The sequence below is a fragment of the Oryzias melastigma genome, linkage group LG6, assembly GCF_002922805.2.
Source record: "Oryzias melastigma strain HK-1 linkage group LG6, ASM292280v2, whole genome shotgun sequence".
In the NCBI taxonomy this organism is placed as follows: Eukaryota; Metazoa; Chordata; class Actinopteri; order Beloniformes; family Adrianichthyidae; genus Oryzias; species Oryzias melastigma.
In genome coordinates this window covers 17,994,058-18,015,324 of record NC_050517.1, presented here as the reverse complement: position 1 = coordinate 18,015,324, position 21,267 = coordinate 17,994,058, and the positions used below count along the sequence as shown (strand labels likewise).

At 38.6% G+C, this 21,267-nt stretch overlaps 1 protein-coding gene across 3 annotated transcripts in view; it reads right to left on the bottom strand.

The window, feature by feature from the left end:
- The window catches only part of dennd4a (DENN/MADD domain containing 4A), a 33,761-nt gene that overhangs the window by 10,932 nt on the left and 1,562 nt on the right, over positions 1 to 21,267 (bottom strand). The window contains exons 2-21 of one of the 3 annotated variants that reach the window (XM_024281552.2): positions 15,057 to 15,381; positions 14,720 to 14,966; positions 14,576 to 14,645; positions 14,334 to 14,503; positions 12,129 to 12,367; positions 11,984 to 12,050; positions 11,818 to 11,876; positions 11,571 to 11,715; positions 10,112 to 10,287; positions 9,792 to 9,892; positions 7,828 to 8,046; positions 7,282 to 7,427; positions 6,957 to 6,977; positions 5,164 to 5,297; positions 4,721 to 4,853; positions 4,355 to 4,561; positions 4,153 to 4,281; positions 3,932 to 4,076; positions 2,018 to 2,140; positions 1,481 to 1,591 (exon numbers count right to left, since the gene is read on the bottom strand). In XM_024281552.2, coding sequence (XP_024137320.1) covers positions 1,481 to 1,591; positions 2,018 to 2,140; positions 3,932 to 4,076; positions 4,153 to 4,281; positions 4,355 to 4,561; positions 4,721 to 4,853; positions 5,164 to 5,297; positions 6,957 to 6,977; positions 7,282 to 7,427; positions 7,828 to 8,046; positions 9,792 to 9,892; positions 10,112 to 10,287; positions 11,571 to 11,715; positions 11,818 to 11,876; positions 11,984 to 12,050; positions 12,129 to 12,367; positions 14,334 to 14,503; positions 14,576 to 14,645; positions 14,720 to 14,966; positions 15,057 to 15,367 — 2,953 coding nt within the window. In that variant the 5' untranslated portion in view covers positions 15,368 to 15,381. The remainder of the gene's footprint in view (positions 1 to 1,480; positions 1,592 to 2,017; positions 2,141 to 3,931; positions 4,077 to 4,152; positions 4,282 to 4,354; positions 4,562 to 4,720; positions 4,854 to 5,163; positions 5,298 to 6,956; positions 6,978 to 7,281; positions 7,428 to 7,827; positions 8,047 to 9,791; positions 9,893 to 10,111; positions 10,288 to 11,570; positions 11,716 to 11,817; positions 11,877 to 11,983; positions 12,051 to 12,128; positions 12,368 to 14,333; positions 14,504 to 14,575; positions 14,646 to 14,719; positions 14,967 to 15,056; positions 15,382 to 21,267) is intronic. The other 2 variants (XM_024281554.2, XM_024281553.2) reach the window with 2 other exon arrangements.

The window sequence follows — 21,267 nt, the reverse complement described above, 5'->3', positions numbered from 1 at the left end:
CAACTTCAGTGCTCTTTCATGGTTCCTTAACAAAATTTCTAGTCTTTTAGTAAATTTAACATTTTTAAAATAGCTTTTGGATTTTCAGTAAATGCCTTTAGTATTAAAGTAAATTGCTTCTGCATTTTCAGGCAACCAGATTTAGCAAAAATCACACTAGTTTTATCACAGGTAATACATCTTTTAGTTGTTATTATTTTAGCTTTGTTTTATGCTTTTTGTCATTTGGATTCAACATGTACTTGTGGCACTTTTTTCTGATAATGGATGACATCTATGAAGGAAATTAAGCTTAAAATTGCATTTCTGAGTGTTTCTTTAATCAAATTGGGGTCAGAAATTGGCACAAATATTCCTTTTGAAAAAAGGCTGCTACAGCAAGCCACAAGCTCCCTGCTAATAGACGACTAAATCCATATACATGTTTTCCTTGTCTGAGCTGGTCTGCATCTCAAAACCGTAGAACTGGATTGCTCCAATATTGCACCGATAATATTAGGTGTGGGGTTGGAGGGGCCGTAAGCTCTTGTAAACATAATGCATGTAAACAGATGGATGATGGGGAAGGGGGCGGCTTTTTCTTCACCAACAGTCACGCCCACAACTCATTGGTTGAACAAACTACTGCCGCTCTGCAGAAACTCTGAGAAAATTGCTTTTTTTATAACTTTATTATGACTAAAAACTGCATAATTATAATTGAAAAAACACTAGGAACACTTTAGTCAAGATCAGAGTAAATTAAGAAAATTTGGATGAGGCATCAGTTTCCAAATAAGCAGAATTGAAATTAATTGAAATTAATTGAAGAGCAACACCTTTTAAAAATTAAATAGTTAGTGATACAAGAATCGATGCCAGCAAGCATCGTTTTAACAGCGAAATAATTTAACAAAAACCCCAAATTTATTTATTTTTATGCTGAAAAACATTTTAAAAACACCAGTTTTAAAAATACTCACTATATTAAAAATTCTTAGTTGCAAACATCTCTAGAAGAATGGAACCAGCTCCAAATATTAAAATTAAATTAATCTTTAAGACGATGAATAAAAAAGAAAATACATTAATGCTCCAATTACAATAGGATGAAATTGTGTAGTTCCTATAAGAGGAATCCACAAAATAAAAAAAACTAATTGTTTTGGAATATAATTGAACATTTACATAAGGTAATCAAATAATGGGAACTACTTATGAAAAATAGCAAAGAGGCTGCAGGGAGGGAAACATTTTTTTCTCTTTTTTTCTACCTCCCTCAATCATCTGCTTACATAACTCGTTCCAAAGAAAAATCCATTGCTGACAAACACCTAAATATACCAGCTAACAAATCAAATAAAGTACATCACTCCCACACTGTGATATCATTCCCTGTCTTTTAAAGACAGAGTTAATTTTGCTTTTGCAGGAATGACTCACTCCTGCAGCCATGGTTACCAAAGGGGTAAATTGAGAGGAATAACCGTCTACAACTTACTGGACCGCCTCAGCATTTTATCCTCCACTAGAGCGCTGCCGTCAGCCTCTCTGCTGCACAACCTCTCCTCTTCTTTGGAAAGAGAATCGTAGCCTTGGTCAGATTGGCCGCCTGAAAAAAATATATAGTTTACTCTTTATTGTATAGTTGTCTTTTTAAAGAAAAAGGGAATATCTATTATTCGCTCTAGTTTCCAATGATACTTTAGAAAAGAGTCTCACTTTGATCATCTTTTGATTTATTTTAAACATGTTCCCTGTGGTCTTTTAATTATGAATATGCCTTTTTTGGGGAAAAAAAGTAATTTTCTAGGACATAGTTTCTGCAGAGTGGCAGTAGTTTGTACTAAAGTATACAATCCCCCTTCTACACCAATAAAAAAAATGTATATTTTTTCTTTTTCTTCATTTGAAAGATCATAAAAAATGCTTTTTGCATTAGGATTTTAAGCTGCTAAAGCACCAACAGCTTCCCATCTTTTAATAACTTTTGACAATTTCAGTCTAGAGTCTCATAAATAATGTGAGGTCTTCATACCTGTACTGAACCCGTCATCGCTGGAGTCCATTTTGGTGAAGTCGGTGTCGATGGAGGTCCGCTCAGCAGAGTCGTTTGCACTGTCCATGCTCCCATGACTGACGGTGTCTAGATCACTGCCATCTTCAGGGAGGCAACAGAAAAGTCAGAGGTGAACAAGTAATATCATCCTTACATACAAGAATAGAAGAAATCTATTCTTCACTTCAAAAATCCATCCTAAGTAGCAAAACGACTGATCTTTTTCAAGAACTAACCCAATAAAAAGAGGAGTAATGAGGCTGCACATCCTGCAAAGCATGATCTTTCATTAAAACCCACAGACAGTTGGTCATTGCATTAATGAAAGTCTCTTGTTGTAGACAATTGAGGAGAGTGCCATCATGGGCATCCTGTGTGCCAAGGCTGCAGGGAAGGAAAACCTCTTCACTTTGTCTGATTATCATTACATTAAAGTGTCATTAGGAAGATGCAGACTGGGAACAGTGCGTGCTGGAGGAGGCTGCAGTTTGGATAAAAGCCTCAAAGAAGCACGCACTCTAAGGTTCGAACTCAGTGAGAACTATTGATGGTGAAAACGATTAACAAAAAAATCTTTTAGGTTCTCACCTTGTTTACAATTTCTAAGGTGATCAGAGTAAAGCTCAAAGTAATGAAATGAGTTTGGGGCTTGAAAAAGTGAAAACAGATTCATCTCAATTAATGGTAAAAGCTCCCCTGAATTTGCTGAAAAACCTGCATTTAGGTTACCATGCGGTGGCATTTTGGAATATGTGACTGTAGCCAAATGCCAAATCTGAATTCTTCCCATAACCCTCTGGCGTCTCCCTACCCCTCCAATTGTAGGGAAATTTGAAGGGGTAGTAATTCTTCACGTGGCTGTGCCCTGAAGCACAGAAGAATACATTTAAATGCAAGTAACGACTTTTTAAAGTTATAAAACCGATGATGTTTGCATTTCCGAGCGCTAGCTAGAAAACGTAGCTGACCGGCGACTATTGATGATGTCATCGAGTGGGAGTGAGTTCTTAATTTGAAGACACAATTCCCTCCCTAACCCATAACTACTAAAAAACTATAGTGCAGGACTATATAGTGCTCTGGATTTTAAAGGTAATTCAAACACGATGCTCGCTACTTTTTTCGTTTTTCTCAACACCGGAAATGATGTGAAAAATCAAGTAAAAATGATGGTGAAAATGTGGATGATTTATTCAAACATTTCATTTAAACAGGTTTTTTGTTCGAAATTGTTCAACTGCAATGCATTGTGGTCTATATTTGCTAATCCAGTGAGCATTGATGGACGCTAGTATTTCACAAAGACTTCTGGGAAATTTTGGAATTAGTAGATTCGGACAGCACTAGAAAATGGTGAACGCACTATATAGTTATTAGGGGGGGCAATTCGGACACAACCATAACCATTTTCTATAACTGTCAAATTAGAGGGGAAGAACTTGGATTCAGCCTAACATACAGTATAGCCATGTGTAACAAACAGTTTAAAAATGTGACTTTTTGGAACTGGTTCACACCGGAGGCGGAAGTTTCCTCCGCGTCAATTCTGACAGGAAGTTACACCAAGACACACGAGAAAATATGGTAAATTTTCAAAATATAATCAATTTTTCACAATAAAATACCGTTCAACTCACAAAAAACTAACAGACACGCATACACACATTGATCAACGTAGTGGGCTCAGTGCACAGTGGGGGAGGTGTGGTTTTGGCTGAGCAAAACCACCTGTCGACCGTCATGGAAAAATACGTGTCTGGTGTGAACTGTAGGTTAAACGGATACCGCGCTCATGGCTTCCATGTCCAGCGTGAACCAGACATAATACCCAATACGTAGCTATCCTCAAACTAAAACTATTCCTGAAGTTATCCCATTTTTCCCTTTCCTCACCTGAAAGCTGAGCCTCTCTGTGCGGAGTTTGTCGTTTTCTTCTGGCTTGCTTGAACTGGAGCACGCCTAGTAGCACGTTCCTCAGTTTTCCCCAGAGAAAGTATCCTCCTCTGGTGGTGGAGGGCCACGTGCTCTCCAGCACAGCCTGCCGCACATTGGAAAATGGAGATGAGCGGTGGTAGCCTGGTATTTGTTTGTTGGCATTTAAACCGAGCGCTCACCTTGTTGTAGTACCCGTAAGTAATAGCGTTAGGCTGAACTCCAGCCTTTTTCATCTCGAACAGCACCCTGACAGCGAGCACCGGCTGGCTGTACTGACCACACAACTGCAGCAACACACGGTAACACACCTAGACACAGAAAAATAACTCTTACTTTTCATCCAATTAAGGCACATTTTGCTCTAATAAAGTGACATCTTACCTCATCTGGAGCTTGCAGCTTCTTCTCCTGCATCTTCCTCAGCACATCATAAGCTGTGCGCAGAGCACGCACCTTAGAGTGGCAGTTGCCAACAAATCCTGGCAGGCAGATAAACCACAGACCATAGCAGTGGCGCAGCAGACATTTGGACCACATCTGGGGCACTGATGAATGGGTTTTGGCCATCCTTTGAGCCGATTTGATCTCCTGTGATGTGAAGGATCTCATTAAGAAACGGACAAAAATTAAGCCCTAGTGTCTAACTAACAAGGTGAGAAAGGATTAAGTTGCTCCTCAGATGTTGTATATTATATGAAACGTTTAAATAAGAGAGAATTTTTTTTTTTTTTTCCTGTTGAGATTGACCTGCTTGGAGCGTCTAAAGATGGCCGTGGGGCTGGCCGGGCTGCTGTGGCGTGAAGCGGTCCCCGTTGAAGATGGATTTGGTCCCTCCAGCGGCTCCAGGAGCTCAGCGCTCAACACAGGGAATCTAGAGTAGCTGCAGAGAGAAATGCACCAACATCACTACAAAAACAAGAACCGCTAAGACACGTGACGTGGATAACTTTGATTGCAATTCTTTGATCCTTGAAAATCTGGAGCTGTAACTTATAAATCCAAAGCTCCTCTGGGGTCAGATCAAAATAAGCCCACCAACAATCAAAAAAAGGGAAGAATTTATGCAAATCCTTAGTTTTGTGGTCAGCATTTCTGCTTAGCTGCTTGTGCGCAGTAAAACAGATCAGCACAAGAAACAGTTTTATTGATTTTTTTCAGACATTGATCTCATCACACTGATGCTGTGATACCTGTAGCGCAGAGGATACTCTTCTCCGTGGGGTAGAGGAGGCAGCTCTGGAGGGTTGACGTAGACCGTGTGTTCGCTGCCATGGGATTCATCCAACTCAATTAGCCGGGTGTCCTCTGGTCGCTCACTGTCCATCTGATTTGAGAAAAAAAGAAAAAAAAACCCACACATTAAGCTTTTTTTCCCTCAGCTTGGCTATTAATCCTCATGCATAAACTCTAGCTCTAAGAGCTAAACGAGGGTCAAACATCAGGACGGTGGCTTTTGTCCAAAAGCCACTTATGTGAAGGAAGTGCCACAGGCAATTCTTTATCCTATTAAGCATCCAGATTGAAGCTGCAGTTAACTGGACAAATTTGATGCCACGTCCAAAGATGCTAAACCGCATGTGTCAAAGTCAAGGCCCGGGGGCCGGATCCGGCCCTCCAGATCATTTTATTTTATTCTTATTACAAGACGTTATCTTGCACTCATTTCTAATTTGTATAATTTTGACAAAATAAATGGTAAATGGCGATTACTTGTATGGAGCTTTTCTACTTAGTCCCGTTAGCGCAGTCTCACACACACATTCACACACTTTATCATTCATATCATTCATAATCATGTTGAAAAAGTTAGTTTTAAAAATTGGCATTATGCTAGCTTTTTGGACTATTGGCATATCCTAAGATTTTTTAGGCTATTTTGGAGTTTAGCAATACATTATTTCAGCTACATGCTAGCTGTTTTGGCTAATGTAGCCTTTTTTTAAAGCATTTTTGGGCTGTTTTGGAGTTAGGCTAATATTTAAACGCTAGCTGTTTTGGCTAATTTATGCTTTTTTCCAGTTCTTTAGGGTATTTTGAAGTTTTGCTATTTTTTCAGCTGCATGCTAGTCATTTTGTTTAACTCAAGGTTTTTTTTAAGGCTAATTTGGCATTTAGCCAACATTTTAGCTGTCTATCGGCTTCAGCGTTTTCAGCTATCAGCTTTAGCTATCAACACTAGCATCTTCAGAGGCCAAATTCAGCTTACAGCACACTAGCATTATCGCACATAATATATAGATCTAGTTCATAATTATGTTAAAAGTTTATGGTTTTAAAGTTTTCAAAATGTAGTTAAGTTAGTTCAATAAATGTCTATCCTGTTCGGCCCGCGATCTAAGGTGTGTTTTGAATTTTGGCCCCCTGTGCTAAATTGTTTGAGTGCAGAAAGACAAACATGTCCTCCATGCTGCTTTGGAGAACCTGGTCCAAACATCATTACAACACGCTCATCTCAGGTCTCCGCTTCAAAAAAATGTGACTATCGTGAAGCAGCTACACTATCTCTGCTGAGTTAATGGAATTTTTTCTCAGTCGAGATGAATGGATGATTCATTCAGCTGGTACTGACCTCCTCACTACCATTCTGCTCAGTGCTTGTTGTCCTTCCTTTTGCACTCCAGAGCTCTTTCTCAATCACTTATTTGTTGTCCACCTCAGCAGCGGCGTTGCTGAATGAACCAACGCTTCCACTTCTCCATAACAACGACCATTGACAAAGAAGTCCTTACTGTTCTAACAGGATGTAAATGTGACTTCCTGATTGCACAAGTTTGCAAGCGCAGAGCTTTTTTTTGTCTTTTTTAATGAGAAGTGGGGGAAGGTTGATGTTTTTGTGTTCAAAACAAGGCATGCGGACGAGATCAGTTCATAAATTTATTTTTTTAACTATAAATAAGACATTTTTGGGGGGATTTAGACGACGCATGCATTATTTTACTGACAAACAAGCTCAAACAGCAACATTTATACACTGTTGACTCACCTTGCCTCCAGTGGTAAATAACTACAAGGTGAAAGCCATGGTGACAAGCAAAGATGAAAAGAGTAAAGAAAAAGCAGAAAAACATTTTCAGAGAGTAGAAAAGAAGCTTTTTCACTTTTTGCTTATTTACCCGTTTCTGTGGCTCCCCTTTTTTTAAAATAGCTTTTTTTTTTAAATCAAAACAATGACTTCTCAATAAGAAAAAGGTTAAGTTAATCTTAACCTGTGTGCTTTTCACTGTTTTGGTCTATAAAAGATTCTGCAAAAACTGACAGAAGAATCATCTGCAACACAAATCAATAACACAGAACTCTTAAAGATTTACCTTATCAACGCACTCATCAAAGAAGGCCAGGCTGGCGTCCTTATCGCTGACAAAGGAGCATTCTTCAATGAAGCGACTGAACATTTGAGTTTTGGTCATGAGGGAGTAAAACCTCTGATGTGAGCGGTCTCTGCTCTTCAGGAATCCTGTGAGGAAAAGCAAAGTCGTTTAAGAAGCCAGAATATGCATTAGGGTCATAAATGACAAATTTCAGACTTTTACTGATCAGACTGCCAAATCTCACAAAGCAAAGACGTGCACCAAGCCAACGCTTCAGGAAGCAAACAGCATGGGACTGAAGAAACAATTCTCAGCTGTTCCACTTGAATGAGAGCACACAGATGCGCCGGGACATTATGCTATTAATTATACAGCCTGTAGGACCTCTCATCTGAGCGGAGGCTTACGAGAAATCACTAGCTGTTAGTTAGGGTACATTTTAGGGCTCAGTACTCAATTCTCTAATCCAAACTTATTTAAAAACTTGTAATTTAAAAGTAGGGATTTCTGGAATCTGTTTTACAGACTGAGAATAAAGATTATTACCTTGTAGGTCAAAAAGCGAGGTGACATCGGTGGTTTTCTCCGATGGAGCTTGGGTGATTGGCTGCAGGTATGAGCGGTAACCCCGCAGGATCGCTGCCATAAACCGCAGGAAAGCTTCCTGGATCTCCAGCTCCAGAGTGTGGAGGCTTTTTCCTCCGTAGAGCTCATCGTCAGTCGCCGTGTGGTTCATCTGCACATCATCACGATTTACATGACCCCCTGAGATGACAAAACAACAAAAAAACATATTAAAATGTAATATTATTTAGCAGAAGGGCCACAAAGATCAACAGCCTTGGTTGCTTTTTTTTTGATAAATGAGGACATAACTAAAAGAAAAGTTAGCGAAAAATTTAATTTAAAAAAGCAGTTTGAGAAAGAGAGTTAATGTTATATAGAAAATAAACCAGGCGGTTCTCAGTAAATGTGAGGGTAAGGGGGCGGGGTTACACTCACTCTCAGTCCCAGTCACAACTCTGAGGCAAATATCTATAAACCGTTCTGTAGAATTTATGTCAAAGAAAATGACAGATTTTTTTTTATTATTATTTTCGATAAAAACTGCATAAATTTAATTTAAAAAGACTTCTGGAAACACTTTTAAAACGTATTAAAAGAGTGGAACTTAAACACCAAACCACAAAGTACCATTTTTAACTTAATAATTTACTTAAAAGTACATCAAAAATACACTTTTGCTGCTTATTTTACTATATTGGAGCAAATGTGCAAACAAAAAAGCAAAAAGAACACCGCGCCGGTTAGTTAAGCTTTAGAAGTTCGAGGTCATTGAAAGAAATTCTCTTTAGAGAGGCATGAATGACCTGAACTCATTTCCAAGCCATCCATTCAACACTGCTGAAGAATAGAGTATTTTTTTATCCGACATGAGTTCACTGAATTTCACAAATTGACATTAATATCATTTGAGGTCATTTTGTGTAATAAATGACCAAAAAGATGCTTCATCGATCTGAAAATCCTTGCTATTGAACGAGTTTCAGCCTTAGTCGGGTACATGCTGTCTAGTGTATAGTTAGTATGGCAGAAATCCATTATCAGACCTAGGGCTCACACGTTCTGCTATGAACCCTATGGGGACATGCAGAGCCTGAGAAGAGCTCAGAATGAGCAGAATTCAAACAAAGGGCAAGCTGAAATCATATTTCCCATGAGGCCTTACTCACTTTACACCTATGAGAGAATCATATTCGTCTGCCTTTGCTGGACTGATCACAGAAAACTGCTGTGGTAACTCTGCTGACTGAGCAACACTGTCATGAGTTTATCCTGAAAATCCCTGCAAACAATAGAAGGCCCCATCTGCGGTAGGACTGCAAACGTTCATCGCCATCCTTGGTGACGGTGTGTTACAGAGCAAGCTAGCGGCGCGCTAGCCGTTGACACCATACATGCACCGGGAAGTGAGGTCTAAACGCTCTGGATGGTAGAGGTCAGGTCGACAAGACAGCAACTCAACACTCTCCTCATCACTCCTGCACGCTGGTGGCAGATTTAAGGTTTTTTCTTTAATGAGGAAGAAGATCCAACTTCTTAACTGACCCAAAAATCTGTCAGTACGAATAAGTTGTTAACTTGACATAGCAGTAAATATTCACAAGAAACTGGGGCGCAAAAGTAGCAGCCAAAAGTAGTTATGGAGCACGTTCAGGGCAATCCAGTAACCAACTCCAATCCTTCCTTTGTTACTGTCTTTTGTTTAAACTAGCAATGATGGTTACGATGGATGGCTACATTTGATAAATCATGGGTCTGGAGGTAGGTATAAAAGGTGGGTAGTTCCTGTAAATATAGGTGCCACTTATTGCCCACCCAAGAAGAAATATGACGCAGCAAAGATTCCAAGCTGTTCTCTGAAGGTTGATGCAGTTAGAAATCTGCATGCTGACTCATATAGCCAAACTAAATTATACATGAACCAGTTGGAAGTGAACTCCACTCACCTTCTGTGAGCTGCTGATAGAGCTTACTCAAGGTATTTAGAAGATTCTTGCAAGCTCTTCTGGGCAGGATTTTCCATGTTAACGCCTTTTTGTCGTCTTTCCTGAAAGCACACCATATGGATTTCATCAGAAGGGAGGACAGGGGAGATGCATTAAAAAAGAAAAATACAGCAGATATCACCACTGACAACTCCATGTTTTCTCTAGACTGCTTAAGCTAACGTGGGAGCAAAAGTTACAGTTAAAATATTTCACATTCCAGCCAGAACTCATCACATTATGGACGTCTAGAACACGCTTTGGGGTCAAACGCTTCTTACTGGGAGATGGTGTTGGTGTCCAAATCCACGCAGCTGATGTCAGCTGGAGGCACGTAAAGGTCAAAGTATCTGGAGTCCAGGCCCACAATGAAGGGGCACGGCGCACTGAGCACATCAGCCAGGGCCAGCGGGCACAGAGGGATGTAGGGGCACGGCCAGTGAAAAGGAAAGATCATCTGGAAGGCAAAAACGCACATTAGTCCAACTATATATCTATATATATATTTTAAAAAAAAAAATCAATGAAGAGATTTTAAGTTTTGTTCTGATTGATTTATTCCCCCCAAAATATTGACGTGTAGCTTATATGTGAAGTTTCTCTCAGACATAAAAATAAATTAATAAATAATAAATGCACTGACTTATATTGTTTCAGTTTAGTTCATTTTCTCATCCTGAAGGAAGTTTTATTTTGAAAGACTTCCAGATTCTCTTCAAAGCATCCCTCTTGGTCACGTGACTTGAAGCAGCTAACTAGCTTGCTAAGCTAGTAGCTCAAAACTAAATACAAAAACCAAGACAATAAAACGTATTTGTGAAGTTTCTTCAGGGAGAAAACAGTCATTTAGGAAACCAAAGAAGAACCTTCGACTTAAAAAAATAATAAATCTGCTTTTTACAGACAAAATCGAGAATCTTTTCTCGACAAACAAAATTATTGAGACAGTTGTTCTTGTGTAGCAGAAGCCGCTCTGTCTAATACGCAGACTCTCGACTGTTTCACAAATGCAGAAAATAAAGTTGGAGACAGTGGATTCATGTTTATATTATATTTAGAAAATGCCAGTTTTACGACGGTTGTGTCATTTTTTTTTTTTAAGTTTACTTATCCATCAACCCTTAAAATCAGATGTAGCTAGCATGAAGCTAGCATTTCCACTTTAACCTTAAAGGGAAAATCTTCACCACAAAGCTCAAACTAGCCACAAACATTTTAAAATTGGATAAAGTTGCAGATTTGTGCAAACTTTGTGCAAAGGCTAATTAGGTAGACATCTGTTTAGAAACGTTAGCACAGGATGAATGAGGATTTTTGTCCTTAAAGATAATTGAGTGTATTGAATGTTAAAATGGCATTCTATGGGAAAATAATAATACTAATGTAATGGTTTCTTTTCAGATCAGAAACAATTTCTACAAATTGACAGCTTTGTTTCATTTAATCTTCACTACCTACTGATATTTTTAGACTTTTTAAAACAAAATTTCTTGTAGTAGCATTTTATTTTGAAAACTGAGGAAAACTTAAAAATGCCAGCCTCGTTGGAACCAATCTGTAAAAATATTGTCTAATTTAAATGGCCTAAAAAAGGTTGGGGATCACTGGTTAAAAGTATATTTGATCTGATTACATGTACATTAATTGGATAAAGCTGCAGCTCTCCATCTTGCTTTCATCCACAAAGACCACCTTCTTGAGTTCCATTTTCATCAAAAGGGGAAATAAAAAAGGACTTACAGACACAAGGGCCTCTGTAACACTAGTGAGCACAGCGGGACGCAAGGAATGGACCAGGATCTTGTGCTCTGTGACAGCCAGAACAAGCAGCGTGGCTGCATTCTTTGGGCCGAGATTTAGCAGTAACGTGGAGAGACTGCCACCGCTGCCACACCAAAAAACAGGTACAGGGGTATAGCATTATAAAAGTGTCAAAGACAGACATGCTTTCATAGTATATCGTGACTATTTGTTGGTGTTTGCCTACCTAAGAGGCAGGGGGGAGGACACAGGTTGGCTCAGTATCAAGCTGTCGTGTGGAGACAGCTGTGGAAGAAAAACAGGAGAGTTTAGGGCGATTTTCCTGTCAGCCTGCAGTTTTCTTGAGTTTAAATAAAAAGACCAAACTCTCATAGATCCAACTGAAAGCATACCTGCACAAGGATACGGGGCCTCTGAGTGGACGGAAATGGGACGTTTTGCATGAAGTGTGAGATGTGCCTGTGAAAAAAAATAAAAAGTTGACAATTTTGCATTCAAAAAAGATATAATTTGATTAAATCTGTAAAAGTCTCTGACTTTTCAATGGGTACGGCGTGGGGTCCAGAAATGGAATACCGGTACAGGAAAGTGAGGAAACTCCGGAAGGAGTCAAAAAACGGCCAGTGGGAAAGTAAGCAGATGCTCTTGTTGCTGTAAAAATTCTTTGTTTCGCCATTTCCGAAATCAGAGCTGGTCAAGCCAAGCTGTGATCGTTGACGCTCAGTGAGGCTCTCCTCTGGATGAGGCTCATAAAACTGGATAGCTGCCCCATATACCTGCACACAAAAGAAATGAGTAACATTTAGATCAGGGGTGTCAAACTCAATCGTACAGGGGCCAAAATCCAAAACACACATTAGGTCACAGGCCGGACAGGAAATACATTTATTGAACACTCTAAAACTACACTTTGAAAACTTTAAAACCGTAACTTAGCATAATTATGAACTAGATATATAACATTACCGGCAATAATGTTAGTGTGAATGCTGTAAGCTGAATTTGGACTCTGAAGATGCTAGTGTTAAAAGCTGAAAACAGTGGCGTTAATAGCTGAAAACGCTGAAGTTAATAGTTGAAAATGCTGAAGCCGATAGCCAGCTGAAATATTAGCTTAATGCCTTGAAAAAAAAGACAAAAAACAAAAGAGCTAGCATGTAGCTTAAAAAATATCTAAACTTCAAAATATTCTAAGAAAAACTTTTAAAAAAAGGCCAAAATTAGCCAAAACAGCTAGCATATAGCTGAAATATTAGCTAAATTCCAAAACAGCCTAAAAAACAAAACAAAAAAAGCCTAAATTAGCCAAAAATAAAGCTAGCATGTAGCTGAAAAAAATAGCTAAACTTCAAAATACCCTAAAAAACTGAAAAAACTAAATTAGCCAAAACAGCTAGCATTTAAATATTAGCCTAACTCCAAAATAGCCTAAAAAAAAAACTTAAAAATAAAAGCCTAAAATAGCCATACAGCTGGTATGTAGCTGAAATATTAGCTAAATTAGCCAAAACAGCCTAAAAAACAAAACAAAAAAGCCTAAATTAGCCAAAAATAAAGCTAGCATGTAGCTGAAAAAAATAGCTAAACTTCAAAATACCCTAAAAAACTGAAAAAAGAACTAAATTAGCCAAAACAGCTAGCATTTAAATATTAGCCTAACTCCAAAATAGCCTAAAAAACACAAAACTTAAAAATAAAAGCCTAAATTAGCCAAAACAGCTAGCATGTAGCTGAAACATTAGCTAAACTCCAACATAGCCTAAATTTTTTTTGTACATGCCAAAATAGTCCAAAAAGCTAGCAGAATTTTTAAAACTAACTTTTTAAACATGATTATGAATAATAAAAGGCAGAAATATTATTCCAGAATAAATCAACTTAAACCTTAAATAACTCAATATTTTACGCTCTATAAAAACATAATGTGAGAATGTGTGTGTGACTGGGTGAATGGGAGTAAGCAGAAAAGCAATATACAAGTACACACCATTTACCATTTATTTAAATTATACAAATTAAAAGTAAGTGCAAGAAAACATCGGGCCATTAAAAACAATAAAATAAAATGATCTGGAGGGCCAATAAATTATCCGAGGGCCGGATCCGGCCCCTGGGCTTCGACTTTGACACGTGATTTAGACGAAAATGAAACTAAAAAGGTCATTACAAGGACTATACTAAAATAAGTTGTTGTTGGAACTTCATAAAAATGTGTTCGGCATAATAACCAAGTCTGGCCTTTGAAGATCCTTCTCTTAAATACACGAACAAATCAGTTCAGGCATGAAGCGCCGGGAGATTAGCCCGAAGACAAGAGGTTGGAGGGGAGAACGAGCACTCAGGCATTCAAACCAGCACACAAGCCTAAGTGGCGCACAGGCCATCCATTATTCAGAAGATCAGAAGATGAGCGGCACTGGAAATAAATAGATAAAACTTTCATGCTGCATTGCTTTCAAAGGCTAACACCCTTTTGGGATTCCAGACAAAACCTTAACAGCATTTATGATTCCAGTCAGTTTTTAAATAGATTAAGATTATTTCTCAGAAACACAACAAGCCATCAGGATTCCTGCTGCAGTGTGAGAGGCAGCCACAATGATAAAGAGGCCAACTCCGATGAGGTAATTATGACAGAATGTTCATGTTTTAAGGCAGAACTCCTCCTTGACTGGTGTAGTGTAACACAAGTTTGGCAGAGACACTCGATAACACGAATGTAAGCAGTAAAGGGGGTTTCACCTTTTCTCCTGAGGCCCCCGTTAGTACAAACGTGGAAAAAACAGGCAAGGAGTGTTTGGTGTGGGTCGGCCATCGCTCAATCATCGCCCCCATGGGGAGGCAGAACATGGGGACGGACTCCGGCAGGGGGAAGGACTCGTAGTCCTCCTCGGGGTACCTACACAGCAGACCTAAGGAAACGAGTTGACAAAGAATCTCAGCTTCTGATTCTTTCTGGGAAAAACATTAACAATCTAGCTTACCTGCTTTGTATGCTATTGCATTTGCTTTAGCCAGAGACTTCTTATAGCAGAGGTAGATGGAGGACCCCCACTAGAACACAGAAACACACGTATGGTGAGGGGGTGTGAGAAACGCTGACTCGGCGTGTGGATTTGCTGCCTCACCATGCTGCTGTTGAGGTTCTTGTCCACCTTGCAGAAGGTGTGAGGGGGCGTCTCCCCTTTTCCGGGTATGATGACGCAGACGTCGGTGACAGCCAGTGAGGTGTGGGGCTGGCTCTTCGGAGAGCGGCGGTAGGTGATGTATATGCGCTGGGAGGACGAGCTGCTGATGTTGGCGGGGCGACCCGAGGGCGTGGTTTGGACGATGTGACATCCCGGTTTCAGCTTTTCCTTCCACTCGTACAGAACCCTGAAAGTCAAGCGTTTTATGAGACGTTTGCGAGTTAAAGGCCAGATTACTGCCCTGATTAGCGGTCAGCGAGCGAGGATTAGGTCTTACCCAAGATCTGTCAGCGGAGGCTTATCTCGGCCGCGCTTGAAGCACAAGAAGATCTGAGGACCCCTGAGGCTGGCTCCGTTGAGCTCGGCGGAGAGCCCAGTGGGGGTGCTCTCCACGCAGGTGAAACCTGCCGGCACCTCCTCACCCAGGGAGCGTATCACCACAGCAACGTCCGTGATGGGGGCTTTGGGTTTAACCGACCTGGCGCCGGCATCATCAAAGTGGAGATCATCCTCGAGGGGCTTGGGCGAGTCGGGGAGGCCAGCAACCACGAAGTAGTCGGCTACACGGGGCGCTTTATCCTCCATCATATCCCATTCCCACTCTGCAGGACAGCGAAAATAGAAAGAGGTTGATTATTCATTGTCAAATCTGTTGGAGATTATATGACAACGAGGAACAAGGAGCTTTGTCATCCTGGAGGAACCGGGCAGCACATGTTCCACATTTTCTCCCCCAAACTCATTATGCTGTTTGTAAAAAGCGCTTGAGATCTACTGCAGTATGTAAATCTCCCACACAGCCTACATTACACATACATGCTGCAGCCACCAAAATACCTTGTAATGAGAGCATCTGGAAGTGTTTAACATGGATTCCTGTCTGCACAAACACAATATTTCACCGAGAAATATGGAAACATTTACGACCTTGTTACAGTACGCCACGACCCATTATGTAAAATAAAACCCAAGCTTTTAAAGAAGGTGCACTGCAACGAACAAAGCAGATTGTTTCCCTCCTGACACTAAAATGATGTTCTGACAGCATTTATACTGGACTTAAAGATGCGGCGGATGAAAGAACTGGTGGGAGCAGCTTTGAAGTAATCTTGTTTTTTTTCCTCAAAGTCCTGTGAGCGCTCTGCCGTCCTCTGCTACTTCAGCTGAAGAGACAGTTTCATCCCTATCAACATTTCCTTCGCATTCAGCGGCTGATTATTTCCACCGCTGTGCGATGCGAGGGTTACTGTGAAGTGTTTTGCTCCTTTCTGCTGCGTGACACTTCCAAAACCCGGCCATCGCTTAAATGCAAAAGACTTTGATGTGCAATCGTTTCTAAATGTAAAGGTCTGAAAAAATAGTGTTTGACTCCTGTGAGGCACAGCTGTGTGAAAAGCAGTTGTTGATTTAACCTCCGATGAAGCTGAATGTTCAGCAGGGAAACATCAGGTCTCATGTGAAGACTTTTGAAACAACTGAGGATTCAAGGTCTGATCATCTTTTGAGCCATTTACAATTTGTTCTCCGTTGTCTTTTAATTATGATTATGCAGTTTTTAGCCAAAAATAAAATATATAGTTTCTGCAGAGCAGCAGGAGTTCATTAGAAATTTGCCTCAGAGTTGCGTAAAGTAAGCCTGCCCACACTTCCCATTAGTGCTGAGCAATATAGAAAGAAAGAATATATATATATATATATATTAGCACAAAATCAATATACCATAATAAAGCATAGTGTCACTTACTCTTAAAAAAAAAAGAAAATGTCATTGCTTACTTTTTATGACTGTTTTTAAAATGCACAAAAGTTTCAAGATTCTCTGTAGAAAAGCTATATGAATAAAAGCTATAGAGATTATAGAACAGAAATAACACAATAGACACTCGTCTATCACCCACATTATATGCATCGTCATATCGCCCAGCACTACTTCCCATCATCCCTTTATTTACACCAGGGGGCCAGATCTCAATTTTCATTAGGGATCACTGAAGGCAGAGTTTGCGTCGTATGGGGTTGCATTTGTGCCAAAAATGTGTTTTTGCATCCACTGTCCACATCTTTAATCTATTGTCTGTGTCTCCTGAAAATGTTTATTCAACATTTGTTCATTTCTATGTACTACTAAGCAATATCGTCCTGTGAAACGACAGGAGCTAACGACCCTAGCAACTGTTGCTAAGGCCTTTTCTGACGACCAGCTCCAACGACAATAGCAAATGCGAAGTTTCCAACATAAAGCAAACTGAAACATCACAAACCAAATACAAAGCTATCATCAAAAAAGTGCAGAAGATATTGCTTAGTAGACGTTAAACCTTCATATTAAGGCTATTTTACAGCCCCTCACGCCCCCCAGCCCAACATTAGCGGTGCAACAAAACTAGTTTCTACCCAGATGCCAGCTCAGACGAGTATTACGTCCCTAACAGGCACACCTGGCTCACGTCTAGGGGAATACATACAAAAGGGGACAATAACATAAAAACTGGACACCAAGGGTAAAAGGAACACAGTTTATTAAATAAACAAAAACCTGTGTCCTGCAAAGAAAGAACAAAAGGAAATAGTATACTGTTTCAAACAAAAAGACAAACCAAAAGGGATTGGAACCTTTCATAAAATAAGTGCTGCCCCAGACATGTCGACTGTCAGAGTCAGTAGAGCTGCTCACCAAAACTACCTAAAGAAAACAAATAAACAAAGCCCGAAAATCAAGACTACCAAGGTTCAACCCCAAACTAAAATAACAAAAAATGCAGAAATGCAGCTGAAAAAAAAGGCAAAAGATTCCAAAAAGATTCCACAAAAAACACAATTTTCCAATGGAGTGGGTCTTTAAACTCCAAATTTCCCCCGCCTGAGGGAGAACACAAACACTTGGCCACAGAGCCAACAGACAAAACTGATCATTCCGTGTGTTGTTCTTGATGAGGACAGATGAGTAAACATCGCTTGCAGGGTTAGGATGATAAACTGACTGAGGCAAAGACATGCAAACATTCTGGCTCTACGTTTAAGTCAAAGCACATTTTGGTTTTTCAAACTCTAAATTGCCTTTTAGTGCAAGAATTTGACAAATTTGTACAAAAGCAACAATAAATGAAAAAAACGTCTAGAGTTAATTTTATACAAATATTCACATGTACTTTTTATTCCACAATCCAACACTAAACACATAAAGCGCCACTTTTCTCATTTAGAATCTTCTGGAATTATGTTACAGTAAATCAAAAAGCATAAACACTGGAGCTTTGGTGTTAAAGGGTTAATACTTAAAGGAAATCTAACTACCACCTATTTGAGTCATAAGTATATAGCAAAAATAAATCAATCAGGCACAATATACTTCTTGTTTCATAAGCCTGTTTACTCTGAAAGAGTGTTTTCATAAATTCTGACTCATCATCATTGGTTGTTCTCTGCCTTGCAGCCGGTGTCTCCAGTCTTTCCTCAGTAGTTTAGAAATCTTTCTTTTGACGTGAACATTGATTTAAAGATGACACGGCATGTTGCAGCGTTTTACAGTGTTGTCATCACCTTTAAGAAAATGCAGAATTTTGATTTTTTTTAATGACAGCAAATGTTCTTCATTGGAATTAGTCCTAATTCAGGGAAATTTGAAGAGATGGATAAATTCAACTAAACTATTACCTCATGAATCGACCTGGTGACAACATCACAATTTGGGTAAAACACTAGAGAGAAAGCTAATTCAATCTGGAAAGATTATCCTTCAACCATTGAGTTCTTTTTGTAGAGTGGGTCTGCTGCCTGAAGGTCTATCATACACCATATATTAAAATAAGAAAATTAATAACTGTATGTACTTTTGTTTAAGAAAATGCAAAATATAATTGTAAACTAGGATATTTGGGCCAGTTGCAGCACTGAATCATGTTATGTAATTTGCTTGTGGAAAAAGCTGCATAACTTTAATGAAGCAACAAAAAGTCCCGAAATCAGAAAATTGAATTTCTGTGTCTAGAAATAAAATTTTTTGTTATATTCTAACACAAATATAAAGAAAAGCAAGAAAAATGGAAAAGAAAATCAAGAAATATATACTTTTTTGAGACAAAGTTGATTAAAACATAAGTAAAAAAAACTTTAAGTATGGCATCATCCAAACAACAAATGTCTTATATTTTTTTTAATTTAATGTTTTGGGGTTTTTTTTAATAAAAAGAATATTAGGGCCATAAAAACTTCTAAAGAGCTTCAAAAACAAAAATCCATACAAAATCTTGCATCATACTAGACATATTTTCCTCTTTGAACTTAAGCTTCTCAGCAATTAGCCCAGAAAGGGAGTTGTTGAAGAGACGATGATGCAACACTATGATACTAAAGAATCAGCAAAAAGGTCCATTTTGCAATCCCAACATTTGATTTGCATTCTTAGTGTAATTGTCCTTTCATATAACATTCTGATTATCTAACTTTTGTTTTTATTTTTTTATCAGAATCTCACTAATTTCTGAAAGTTCAAAATATTGCTTAACTACCAATAAAAAAAATAAATAAATAAATATTTCACAACAATTTTTAATTCAATGATTATTCTGCTTAGCAAATCTGTGACATAACACTTAACCCCATTTATAAATATACCTGCTCTTACAGCAGCGCTGACGCTGAAAGTTCAGCATGCCGTCTTTGCCATCACAGATGTGGCGTTTAACAGTTGAAAGGCTTTGGATTAAATATAGATATAATCTTCACTTCCAGCTACAATGACGACGTCCGCCGCTTCTAGGCCTCCCCCTCAACAGGAAGCTTCTCCTAAAACTGTGCAAGCCTCGCCATGGAAACAACATTAGAGCTGGGCGCTGAATCTTGAACATTTGGGATCTACAAGTAAGATTCTAGGGTGCCTAATGATTATGGCATTTTATCATAGTGGTGGTTAGCTAAGTAATGGTATTTTAAACATTTAACTTGACATATAAAAAGTTCATGTGATCAATTCAAATTTCGGCTTTGACTTGAGTCACTTTTGCTTTCAATTATCTCAAAATATTCGTAAAACCTCAACATAAATGAGTCATAAAAAAGGATTTTCAACCATTTTTTTCTCTCAAAACAAAAATGACAGAAATTAGACTCTGAATTTTTCTGTACACAATGCCGGGTAATCCCTTGTTTTCTCAAGAATGCCAGTGACTGACTGACTGACTCACGGTCTGTCCAGGAAATGCAATTCTTTCATGACACAACAAATAAGGACATGCAAGATGTCCTCTTTTTGTCGGCTAACTTCTCCATTCTTATCCAGTATTCATTAGTCACCTCCAACTGTTAGCTCAGCAGTCATTTGCGTCAAACTGTTCCAATCTTTCACTTCTATTCTCAACTCAAGTAAGAAATCTTAAAAGAAAACGCATCAGGTGAATATTTTTGGCCTCTTTTTCAATGAGAAGTGGAAATTTTATTAGTTTATTTTTTTTAACCTTTTTTTAAAAAAACATCCCCAGTGCTGCCACAAACGATTATTTTAATAGTCGACTAATCATCAATTATTTTTTCCAATTAGTTGACTAATCGGATCTTGCGCAAACTGGATGTGCTTTAGCTTTAAACTAACTAAAAACTAGATATATAGCATTACCTGGGATAATGACAGTGTGAATGCTGTAAGCTGAATTTGGCCGCTGAAGATGCTAGTGCTGATAGCTGAAGATGCTAAAGCTAATAGCTGAAAACGCTGAAGGTAATAGCTGAAAACGCTGAAGCTAATAGCTTAAAACGCTGAAGCTGACAGCCAGCTAAAATATTACTTAAATCCCAAATTACCCTAAAAAACTGAAAAAAAGAATAAAGTGGCAAGAAAAACTAGCATGAAACTGAAATATTACCTAAAAAACTAAAGAAAAAAAGCCTAAATTAGCCAAAATACCTAGCATGCAGCTGAAACAGTAGCTAAACTCCAAATTTTCCTAAAAACTGAGAAAAATCCTAAATTAGCCAAAACAGCTAGCATGGAGCTAAAATATTAGCCACACTCCAAAATAGCCTATATAAAAAGCCTAAATTAGAAAAAATAGCTAGCATTTAGCTAAAATATTAGCTAATCTCCAAAATAGTCTAAAAAGCAAAATAAATAAATTAATAAATGTCTAAATTAGACAAAAGAGCTAGTGTGTAGCTGAAACATTAGCTAAACTCCAAATGTTCCTAGAAACTGAAAAAAAATCCTAAATTTGCCAAAACAGCTAGCATGTAGCTAAAATATTAGCCACACTCCAAAATAGCCTAAATTAGACAAAAGAGCTAGCGTGTAGCTGAAATATTAGCTAAACTCCAATTATTTCTAGAAACTCTACAAAATTGTAAGTCAGCCACAATAGCTAGCATGTAGCTGAAATATTAGTTAAACTCCAAAATAGTTTTAAAAAACTTAATTCCCAAATAGTCCAATAAGTTGTATCAGAATGCTATTATAACAATCAACTTTACTACCCTCTGATTCCATATGATATAAATTA